General features: G+C 37.5%; 1 protein-coding gene across 1 annotated transcript; it reads right to left on the reverse strand.

The window, feature by feature from the left end:
• Window positions 1-6,356: 6,356 nt before the first annotated feature.
• LOC104465901 (centrin-3) lies at window positions 6,357-11,469 on the reverse strand (the record flags this gene model as incomplete). Its single annotated transcript, XM_010079125.1, has 2 exons — window positions 6,357-6,796; window positions 11,263-11,469. Coding segments are annotated over 2 exons (251 nt in total), but the record flags the coding sequence as incomplete, so codon positions are not given.
• Window positions 11,470-12,956: the final 1,487 nt, after the last annotated feature.

The raw sequence follows: 12,956 nt of genomic DNA on the forward strand, positions 1-12,956 counted from the left end.
TCTTAAAGCTGTCAGACATGGTTGCCTTTTTTACTGCCTTTTTAACAGAGGTCTGTAGCATGAGCTGGATCAACTAGCATTCTTTACTAACTTCATTTTACTTTGCTTGTTGGCCTGTGATTGTTTTTTTTTTTGTACATAACAGCAATCACAAATACCACACAGATATTTTCTCTCTCTCCTTTTTGCGTTCCTTGATATAGCAAATTGCTGTGTAGTTTCAACCTGTATTATTGTAGTTCTGCCTTTTACTGAACAAGAGAGCACTAGGTGGTTGTTTTTTTCCCATCACAACTGGTTTTAAATAATCTATTTATTATATGATCTTGGTTTTAAATAATCTATTTATTATATGAGCTTGAACAGCTCCTTTTTCTATAGGTAACAGTTTTCTAAGACATTCCTTATCTTAAATTTCCAGTAACGGTTAGGACAGTAGCTGTGTTGCAGTCTTGCTGCCTCCAGGAGAGGGCTGAGAAGAGCTTCTTCCAACACCTGAGAAAGCCTTCAAGTAAGAAAAGGTTACAGAATTTCGTGTAAATTACTGCAAGTTTCTGCCAACACAAATTGTCCAAATTTTACTCACACCAATAAAACAGGTTTTATTGTGAGACAAACTTCAAGCTCACTTCCCCCCAAAAAAACAGACAAAAAAAGAAACTACCCTCTCAGAAGTTCATATCATGAAATTACAATTAAAATAATGCATTCGTAATTAAGCTCTGCAACAGAAGCAGTTTATCCAGGCGTTATAACAAGCATTTCTGAAAAACATTCTAGCAATTATAAAGTGTTGTCTGGTCACCCAGATGGAAATGGGTCTCTATTAGTTAAGCAGTCCTTTCCCAAGACCATTCTTTATTCCCTTAGAAAGAATATTTTAAAGGAATTATTCCTTTAAATTTATTTATCTATTCATTTAGGATTCCTTGAAATATTATTTTATGAGTGAAGTAGCTTTCAAATTAGTAAGAGTGAAAAAGTGGCAAATACAACCTCGACTGGATAAACATTCGTATGTCATTTCAAAAAGACCTACATATGGAAAGTTCCCACTTATTACATATTCTGAGAGCTGTCACTTCTGACTGCTGGTAATTGCCAACATGTTCAGTTTGCTTAGCAACACTTTTACAGTAGATGAACCATTTGCGCTATCATAAAGTAACATACTTGCAGATTCTCTAGGTGTTTATGATGCTTCTGCTGATTTTCTGTTAATGTGTGTGACAGTGGGACTGTCCAAATGGATTTGTCCAGATTTTCCCTCAGTGTACCTTAGGGAAGGTAGAAGCACTCAAAACACTTACCTCTTTTTTCCCCTCTGTGGAATAATTTTTCTTTTGTTACTCAAGATTATGAAAACATTCTCAGCATCGCCAAGGACTTAAGTGGCAATCCTCACTCTGCAAAAGCACTACAGAAAATGACTTCTGCAGAAGTTTTGCTAGTGCCAGCCACTATCTTCTAAAAACTCTTGATCTAATGGAAAATTCAAAGAAAAATGCAGCTCTTGCTTCAGATACAGTGTGCACAGCAAGGCAAATTGCAGTCACAGCTGTTACCTGCTTAACAGCAGAACCCAGTTTGACACAAACAAGTAAAGGGTTGGTTATGCGGACAGCGCATCCATCAGCTGTGAGTCAACAAAAGCTTCAATTATGTGAGGGGTTATGAGCAACTACAAGCAATCCACAGAGCAACGGGATTTAGTGCAACTGTCCTTATCCTCTGTTCTTGTGTAATTTGCAATAAAAACCTCTGCTAACAAAGTTTACTAAGCTGTGACATCCTAGAACTCCACATAGCCTGCAAAACTTGCTCGGGACAGAAGTTAAAAAATTTAAGGATTTGTCCACGCTCAGCTTTATGCCATAACCACCACACACAACCTCTTACAATGCCAGTCTCCAGTCAGGTGTCATCCTGATCTGCAGCTACAATGCAAGTGAAGACGAACCCATGAGCTACGCTGCGAACTGGAGGGGAGCCCAGGGACAGAGACACCCACATGGACCCAGACGCCATCCCCTTTGGGCTGCCATTTCTCTTGCACAGGCCTGTGGCTCAGCACAGACACCCTGTCCTTGTGCTCTGAGCTCGGGGCCAGCTGGGTGTCTTCCCAGTGCTTCTCAGCTCATCCCTCCCTTTGGAAATGGCCTCTTTGCCCTGTGCTCCGTTGCCAGCCAAGTTGTCATGGTTTTTCTTTTCCTCTTTGCTGAGCTCCAAGGGCAGGATTAAGCAAGGCTCTGCTGCATATGGTGAGGATGGCCACATCAGCAGAGCGCTCCAGAGGTGCTTCTCAACTCAGGCAGAGCCTCCACAAGATGGGCATATGTAACCTTAACACCGGCATTTTATGACTTTTGATGACTTAACTGTGCCACGGAAACTTTTCCATGAATAAACACAGCCAAAAATGTTTGACGTGATAATCTTAGTACTGAAAAGACAGTTCTAAAATAAGGCAGCAGAGTAACATTTGGTATACAGTGCACTCCGACATGGTATTTTCACCCGTTCAGAGGTTTTAAATTTCTTTAAAGTTACGTGGGATTAATTAGGGAAGCGATGGACTAGTTGGCACAGTTAAACTGTTCTTACTGAAAACTCTTAAAGAAAAGCTGCAGTGAATTTTAGTGCAATGGATTATGACATTTCCTTAGCTGCCATTTCTGGACTTCTACCAGACATCACCACCTTCCATAGCAGAGGCAACAGAGTAGCATGGGTCCCAAGTACTCCAGATCAGTATTTTAACACTAACCCACCTCTGCAAGTCTATAAATAAGGCACACATTCACAGAACAGCTTTTAAATATGGAATGACAGCTGTTGAATCTTAATACTATTCTACAACAGACAAAGACTTAAATGCACCACCAAATGACTCTCTTCCTCCTCTGATATCACACAAAGAAGGAAAAGACAAAAACTGTGAATGTGTACCCTATATACCATCAGAACTACCAAAAAGCACCAGGGTGAGTCCCACAATACATACGGAGCTGATGCTGGGGCCAAGTAGACAGTTGCAAGTTCAGAGCTTAGATCTTAACCAAGCTCTGGACTCCAGTCTACCACAATTACTCTCAGACGGTGAATATCAAGAAAAGACAACAGAAATTACAACACCTCCAGTACACAGAACAACAAGAAGCTCACCAGTCAGCTTCACAACACAAGTATAGTTTCGGAATGCAAAAAAAATGCCCAAACAATGTAATGCAGATAAAAAGCAAAGCTAAACATTGAGACAATATCACTAAATACTACAGATTGTTTCTTTTTCTTTCCTTCTATGCCTCTCCTACAGTCTGAGCAATTTACAAGACCTCTCCAGTTCACCATCCTGTCTTTACGGAGCATTGCACTATTGTGCTCTAGCCCATAACGAGTGCTGACACATCTTTAAGACCAAAATAAGGTTTTTCCAATACATTGCTAAAGCTAGAAGTAAGGCCTCAATCCAGAAGAGACAAAGTGCATCTTCCTGGAAGAGTTACAAACAGAAAGTGACACCTAACAAGAAATAATTACCAGCTATCTATGGAGGAACAGAACAGCAACACACCTGTAAAAGCCAGTTGTTCAACAGCCACAGCAGAGTATTAGAAAACTGGCACGTTCAGAATAAGGGTATAATTCTCAGGGGAAAAAGTTTTTTAATTACTACTAAGGGACCTTTTAAGTTCTCTATCACTTTCACTGTCTGCAGAAAATAAAAATGTCCCTGAAATAGTTTACATAAATTCAACATAAAGCCCGAAACTACTGAAGTGGACAATATCCGTACTGTTCCTAGAAAACACTTGTTAAGACGAGCACCATAGGTGCAGTCCTAAATGCAGAATCCTTTCCCCTGAATATTCACCTAACAAATCTGCTAAGATTGCAAAATCGTGGTTAGAAGTTGGGCTGTGGGGTTTGGGTTTGTTTTTTCTTTTTTTAATGGGAGTGGTTTTTTTAAGTAAGTTTTACATTTTATGAGGGGTTTTTTTGCTACTGGATTCTAAAGCATTTTACTTGACTTGTAAGAAGGTTGCTGTAATTATTCCTAGGCAAGTTTTTCTCTTGTATGGCAGAATCCTTCAACTCTTGTTTTTCCCCTTTCCCAACTATTATGCTGAAATTAATATGAAAGAAATAAAGTATGTTCACACTATATAAAGAAGAATTTTTGCCCATAAACACCAATCTTCTCATGCAAATATTTTGTGCTGTTTACTTTTTGAGCAAGAACCTGATTATAAAATCTACCTCTGATTTTACTCAAACTTTGACTGAAATATTACCTGAACATGAAGAAAACTGAAAATTCCTGGCAAATACCAATCACTCCTTCACTCCCACAAATTTCACATTTTTATCCTTACCATTTTTCCCCATTATATTTTCATAATTAATCTTGAAAAAACCAAAATGAAAATATCTTAGCAGGAACAATATCCCTTCCTAGCAAAGGCTGTACAAAAGACATCTCTCTGAATGACATTTCCCAGCACAGAAATCCCAGCTGATGGCCACATGCCCTACTGGGTATGACGCATGAGGTGTCTGCTCATAATACTTGATCAGTTATATGAAGCCACTGCTAGTCATTTTGAGTTGCTATAGCCTTCCGTATGAATGGACTGGTATTGATGGCTTAATAGAGAGCAACACAGTACTTCACAGATAAGAATGTTAGAATTCACACTTGAAAAATAATAGGAAAAATCTATTATCTTTAATGACCTTAAATTCTGTCTCAAATAAATCCCAAGCTCTGTTTGTGCAGAGCAAACCTGTTCATAACCTGTCACTGTCCACTAAGGACTCGTGATGGTTCTTTACTGAGATGTCTAAGTGCAAAATTAAGGTGACCACGCTAAAAGAGGTTAGCTTCAGTTAAACAGTAAAAACTTTATTATTTTGTGTCTGTAAGCAATGTGTGATAGATAAAGGAGTGAAAAGTAGAGGAAAAGAGGAATATAGCTACCAAGTCCAAGGCGTCCCTCGGGCCCGGAGCCAGCAGCGTCCTGCTGGTCCTGACGATCGTCCTTGATCCTTAGTGGGGAAGGCTTCAACTTTAGGTTGCTAGGGGATGACCTTTTATACAAAGTTACACACCTTGCTCCTCCTCTACCTCAGGAATCCCCACCTCTCCCCAGGAACTCATTTTCCTGTCTCCACCTCTGCCAGGTAGCACCGTTGTGTATGCCCAGAGAGGAGTGCCTGGGGAGTGATCTACCTTGGAGGCAGGTAGCCTTCGGGATGGAGGTGTGTTTTGGTATTATAATGACATTATAATGAGCAAAGTTCACCTCGGCGTAAAGATTTCGTCACAGAGATTGGCACGGAGTCTGCCATCTTTCTGGTTGGATACCCGTGGCACCTGCGGCTTATTGTTCCCATCCTTACAGAGGTACGGATAGTCTTGGACAGGGCAGGGCCGTGGAATGAGACCATTTCACTCCATCCCCCATCAATCTGTTCTGTACCAGGACCAGAGTGCATTGCTGGGAAAATGAGTTCTTTGCATGCCAGCTGCTCCTTTGTCCCAGAAAGCGGCAATTGTGTTTTACTTTACCCTAGAGATTTTCTTATGATATTAGATTGCTACAACAGGCCTGCCGAGTCATGGGTCTTGCTCCCACGACACATCAAATCCATAAGAAGGGACACTGTAGTCTAACTGGGGGTGTCATGTCCTTGATGACAAGGTTTAGACAATGCTGATTTTCTAACCGACTCTTACATAACCCCAGGATTAAGGACAGGTAGAAAGCAGCTGCTTTTCTGACAATAAAAATGAATTATAGGATCAAGCAAGATTTAAAGTTACATTTCTTGAAATACAACAAGAGTGAAATTTAAAAAGAAGAAACTACAACTAATACACAGGAAATCTGGAAGATCAGCCCACAAGCACTCTTCCAGAAGACATCAGGTAAACTAGAAATACATCCAGTCTTTTCAACTACTTTAAGAGTTCATTCCCCGTGATGCTTTTCTTCTAACTAAATACGACAGAAAGAGCATCTGCTCATCATAACAGTTGTCATTGTCTCCACAGCTCTCAGAGCTGTAGATACTGAAGAGAGCTGGTGGCTGACATCCAGATGATTGAAGTACATTTTTGATACAATTTATCATCAAGCACAGTTGCCTACCTTTGCTATCACATACGGGTAATAGAGAGCTATAAAACAGCATCTTTAAGGACGCAAATGCTTGCCCGTTTAATGCTACCATTCATCTAGAACTGCGGAAGAACAAGTCCCTGGAGGATGAAAAAAATTCTGTCCCTGGAAGGATTTTACATTATAGTTCCATTCAGATTAAACTACAAAAATAAGACTTTCAAGTAGCAATAGTAAAGAAGATTTTATTTAAATGGAAGTTCGTCAAACCTTATGTATCAAAACTAAGGCCACAGCTAATGCTAACACAAAGTCAACCTCAAAAGGTTCTTATGATACAATTTGGAAATCCTATACAAACCTATTTTACAAATGAGTACTCAAACACTAAGAAATGCAGCATTACTTACTTGTTCTAAAATGATATATCAGTTATTCTCGTGATAATATTTCATTATACAAAATACTGAACTATCAGTGCATAACCTGTCTTCATTTTGGTCCTGTGAGGAAAGTAATTTTCTGCATCACTCCAGCTACAGAAATGAATGGAAGTACAAAACATAGTAATGGAAGCTTCCAATGATTCCTCCCTTTTGTGCTGAGTTCATTTCTTTTCTTCTGATGCTAAATATCTCCAGTCATAATAGCAATGAACTCTTCTTGATTGACTATAGAAAAGGAGAAAATCATTAGACAAACAGCAAACATCCATAAACAATAAAAGAACCTAAAGCATATCTCTATTATACTTTCTACTTAAAGGTCTCCCAGTTCATATTTGTTGCATCAGATCCATTACTAATCAGGGTTTTCAAGTTTGCATTTTTGGGTTCTAGAACAGAGATTTTGCACTTCTTGGTTTCATGTAAAAGGAAAAGTCAGAATGTAAGCTTAATTACGTAGAATACTTAAGCCAGAATCCAGTTCATATATAACAAGCTATTATTTGTAATTATGAAAGTAAAAATATTCTAAAACTAAAACAAGACAGAAAAAAAACACTGAGAAAAGTATGTAAAAAGATGGTTTTGCATAGCCATAATACTTATTATAATGATTTTTTAGGATTTATGAAAATGTTAAAAATTGTATTTAAATTTTATTTAATAAGTGCTTCTCAAGTAACAATGCTGCAGCTCCAGTTACGATCAAATTTGGTTTTATTCTTAAAATCGTAATTCAAACCCCTCCCCCAAAACCACGATATTCCTTTCTCAAACCTATAACACTTGCCAAATACAGAATGAATTTTAAGATCATTTACTAATGATTCCATAAATTAGCTAGAATTAAAATGGACTTTTGACAAGCTTTACTGCATCTGAACTTTCTTCATTCTTCAGTTATAATTAACAGAAATTTTACACAAATGTATTTGAAGAAATTGTCATAATAATAAATTAATTAGCAGACATTAATTATGTTGCTGCACTTATACCTGAGCTACTGACCTTACTCATATGTTAAAACAGAAACACTGTAAAAGAGTTAACCGATGAACATGTTCACGCTGCAACTAATTACAGTAGTGGGGAATGATTATAAAGTAAGTCAGTGGTATGGAAAAGACCAGACATGTATAAAGAATTCTCCCTGACAATATTCTGTCCCAGATAATGTGCCCCAGCTATTCCTAAACAAAGCACTGCAAAGTAAGAGCTACATTTACAGCTAGAAGAAAATTAAACAAATTCAACTACGCTAATGAACAGAAAAATAAACTTAAATCTGCCCTGTTGCAACACATCAAAAACTATGAAAGAAGTAGATTTAGTTAAGCTTAGGACTCTATGCTCTGAAATATCAGTCCACCATATAGTTACATCATATTCTACTACACATAAGCATAATGTTGTCTCTAAGACTTTAAAATACATTTCCACAGCTTTATCACAGTAACAGTATGAGAACAGCACGATAACAGCACAAACATCTTTCCCAGAATATTCTCTGGTTTAAAACACCTTTGTTAAAACAATGCTGCAAAGTGGAAATACAGTATCATAATGACAAAAAAAAATTATAACATTCAAACAAACTGCTAAGAGAAGTGTAGTTACAATTCCTAATAACCCAGTTAATCCCAGTTAATCATCCTCGGACTTTGGATCTATTCACAAACTAAGCACAACGAAGTAAGAAGCAATCATAGTCCTTCTTAGGGTCTGATTTTCCTCAATTCCATGACATAAATGATCATAAAAGAATGAACTAGTATCACAGCTAATATGAAGAAAATATTGACTTGGGCTCTGGAAATTTAAAGAAGTGTATTATTTCAGTGGAAGTTTGTTTTCTTAATTCCATGACAAAATCTGAGACCTAAGACTGGATCATGTTTCCTACAGATGCATCCACATAAGGCGACAAAAACTGCAGGAACTGACAGCATGGAGTTTCTAAAAACAGTCACACTCCAAAACAGAAGTCCTTCCTAAAACCAGGAATACAAAAATAAGACTATTTATCTTTTTAAGGCAGACAGAAACATGTTGAAAGTACTTCATTCTGCAGAAACTTGTGTACTGTGTACCAGTACAGTGGTTTTGCTGGAAACACAAGGGTTTGAGTAGTCTGGGCATCACACAACAGACCTTATTTCAATATGAGCAAGGCAATCTCTCAAATGTAAGAAGGGTGTTAAACCACAAGTGCTATTACTCCTGTATTTGAAGCATCAATTAAAAATGCTAGCAACTAACAGTTTCAGATTTTTTTTGGCACGAGAAAAAGGAGAAATAGATGACAGCAAGATTTCTCTACATGACCCAGATGTTTGAAGCTAAATGGAACAGTGATTCACAGGATTATTTACTTTTTCAGTATAAATCTTAAAAAGCTAGAAACATCATCAGTTTTATTTAAAGAACGGAAAACACACAGAACCTTAAGAATAAATGGGATCATACACAAACATTATGCTGTCAATCTTCCATATTCGATCTTGCACTTGACTGCTCTAACAAAGAGAATTAATGAATCAATAAGAGGAAACTGAGCTACCCACTCTTAGCTGATCAATCTGAAATAAAAAATGCAGCAGAGACCCAAAATAATTACTCAGTAACCTTCCTGAGACGAGCTAATAGTCTACATTCAACTTGTAGTGACCAAATAACCACACGACAAAAAACCATCCTTGATCCACAATTCTGACAACTCAGTTGACAGCTCCAAGGGAGCAACACAGCAAAAAATGTGCTTGCAGATGACCTGTACTCTCATTCACCTCTACAGCTACACCTTCCAAAAAAAAAAAAGTGAAATGAATCTTAAAAAAATAAGTAAAGTAGCAATGCAATGTCCTCCCTTCACAAGCAAAACAAGCTCAAAATTAACTATCTACCTAGACTAGAAATCAATCTAATAGATTGAGAAAACAGGCTTCATTCCTCACCTGCTATACAGCTATTGGAAAGGAAGTAAATAGGTATCCTATTGTCTACCAGAATTCACAGCTGCCATCCTTTGTGTCACTACACATACACAGGTGCCTGAAAACAGAATCTGCAGCTTCCACTATACTGACCTGCTTCAATTATCCTATAGGAAACACTGAGAACAAACAAAATCTATTTTCTCAGGATGCAGCTCCAAGAAAATCTGATCAAGCAGTGAGACAGTTCAGGGATCTAAGCTAAAAAAACCAACCAAACAAAAAACCCACTTAAAAACCTAAATGAAGTTTTCTCCTGGCGTAGTTCCCTCAAACGTCTCACCTGTGGGATCAGATACTGCCAGTGCAAGAAACAGGTGAGAAGATGCAACTGGGAGTGTGCAGGAAAGTCAGCACTATCTGGTATGGATTTATCAAACAACTCTGACCTCAGACCATAAAAAAATATGCAGAAAACAACAGCTCCAAAAGGAAGGAAATCACACCCTCTTCTCAACGCTTACTTCAGTAATAACTGTCAACATTAACACTCTTCTGGCAGTCCAGTCACTGACCTCTCACTAGTGGTCTTTTGTCTCCAAGCACTGTATTTACTCCACTATAATGGAAAAAAAGGTTCATATTTCCACATCACTGACCATGTTTAAGGTCCTCCCCTTCCTCTTGAAAGAAAAGGGGCTGTTTTAGTACTTGAGTAATTGCATTCTCAAGTATGGAATAACATCCACCTCAAACAGCACAGAGGGGATGATGTCTGTCACAAGGCTGACAAGTTTTTTCACTATAGTGAGAGTTTTGAGTCCACCAGATGCAGTGGTTCACAAGTAGAAATACTAATGTAACTGGAAAAGTTGATGAACTGCTAGTGAAATCTCAGACATAAGTCACCATCCTGAAAGAAAGACTCAGAGAAAGGTTTTGATGACTGTTAAAAAAAAAATGTAGTGTTTATGTATGTGGTCTCAAGCAAGTGGTCCCTGAAATTCAGGTACTAACATTTCTGCTATAAACATAAGGATGTTTTCAAGTTAACGAAAAACCCCCTAAGTTTCAGTGTTCACGAAGACTTAATAAGAATAGTATCAAGTTGAATTTGTTAATTTATCTAGCTAATAAATCCCTTCTGCAGCCCACTCTATACGGATCTTGTCAATTGCCCAGAGCTATTTTTCACACTATGCTCTTCAGCACTCTGTGGTTCAGAAGTACACTGAAGACCCATCCAAGCTGACTCTGCATAGACCCAGGGTACGTCCAGTATGATTTATTAGCTTAATAAATGTGTCTGACTAACACACTGAAATCACAACAGTCACACATCACCACTTAAGAAACACTGACTAGTCAATGAATGGAGTTTTCTCTTAGCACTTTAATCCTTTTACTGATTTATAAGGAAATAAAAAATGTGATGTAGAGACATGGAACCTGATATGTATCAGTCCAATTACTTCCACTTTCAACTACACTCTCACCAATTTTTTAATAGACTTTGGCTGAAAAAGGGTTAGTGGTGAATCAACCTGAGAAATCAAATTAATTTTTGGACTCCAAGATGTGTTTCCAGGACTAGCAGTTGTCAAAAACAACTATTTCCATTATTTGTAAGCTAAATTAAGTTTGAGCTGAAAGTTCTCAGAAGCAAACCAAAGAGGACATTTTCACAACAAATCCACATTCGAAAAGGGGAGAAAATTAAGAACAGACTATATGGCTTTTTTGTTTGCTGACACGTACTCTCTCCATCTCCATCCTTATCAAATTCTTCAATCATAGCCCGTAGTTCTTCATCAGACATATTTTCACCCAATTCTCTAGCAACCCGGCGCAGGTTTCTCAGGCTTATTTTACCAGAGTCATCATCATCAAACAATTTGAATGCCTTGAGTATTTCTTCTTGTGGGTCTCTGTCCAATATCCAGTCTGTCACTGTAAGAAGGATACCTAAGTTAGATGAAAGCATTCTGAAGGATAAACTCAGAATGACTTCAACAGACTGAGGCAATATGAAGAATACACACTTCCAATTTCATCTGTTCTTTTGCTTTTATATATTTCAATTCAACATGAATATTTTTTTGTCTGTTATCTGATCTCTTTTTCTCATCTCACTCTTCCCAACCTGAGTTTCTCTTTGGGATGCACCTGTTGCAGTGGAAAGCTACGTGGCAATTTAGACACAGACATGCTTTGAATTCACCTTTCAATAGGAAGTAAAAGTATACATATGCCTCCTCTGTTCCAAACTTACCTTTCAGAAAAAACATCAACTCTGACAGATGAAGACATGTGAATTTTTTTATTTTATGTATTTCGATTTGTAGAATTTTGACTTGGAGAGAACACTGAAACACTAAGTAATGAAAAACGTTCATATGGAACCTCTCTTTCAGATACAAAACCACACGAACAAAAACCCCCATAAAACTAAGCTCAGGGGGTATGAGCTGCAAGATGTTAATTCTGAAAGGACTCATCAGTCTTTATTATTTCTTTTATCACAAGTATTTTTAAGTTTCTGTAACAGAAAAGACAAACTTGATGCCTAAAGTATTCTTCTAGTAATTATTTCAAACATTTCTGGAACCAACTGTAAATACCTTCACATATTTGTACCTGACAGCCTGGTATTACAGGGCTTGGTATTTACGACTTTCATCAAGCCATTAAAAACACATCAACACTGTTTGTGCACAGAGAACCATGTAGCAACTGCTAATTCTGTAGATTGAACGCCTGCTCTGGCTTAGCAAACTTGATAGGAAAAAAAATCAGATTCAAGCTCATATAAGCTCAAGAGACTAACGAAGTTTATATGTCTACATAAATCCCTCAGATTTATACTAAATGTAAATATTTTCATTTAAAACAACTAAGCTGCATGACAGTATTATATAATTTGAGGGCTACCTTTTCGGGCAAAAAGACAACTGCAATGTTAGCTGAAGAATAATTAAACACTGGATCTCTAAATACTATAGGTAACACGATTGTACAAAACAAGACAAAATGTAATTTAATCTTTATACATTATAGATGGGCCATTCCAACATTTAAAACCACAAATAACATTAAATTATATATTGGCTGAAGAACTGCTCAGCTATATTCAGCAGCTCTTCACAATCAAAGCTTCTATAACCTCCCCTTCTCTAACTCCTTGATCTTTCTGCTAAAAGTGGTATCATGTTTAATTCTGTGTCAAGGTCATATTATGTCATGGCAGCACTCAAATCCAATTCAAGTTTTGGGACAGGTTCAATCATCTTCCCAGTACATATTGTTCTTTCTATAAGAATTTTCCTAGCCTTTCACAGCACTTATTGACTGCCCATATTGATAGGCAGGACAGAACCAGGAAACAACAAACAACAACAGGACCGAATATCAGGAATTAAAAAATAATTACACAGTAATTATATTATATTAAA

Source organism: Pterocles gutturalis, unplaced genomic scaffold (genome assembly GCF_000699245.1).
Source record: "Pterocles gutturalis isolate BGI_N339 unplaced genomic scaffold, ASM69924v1 scaffold36668, whole genome shotgun sequence".
Lineage (NCBI taxonomy): Eukaryota > Metazoa > Chordata > Aves > Pterocliformes > Pteroclidae > Pterocles > Pterocles gutturalis.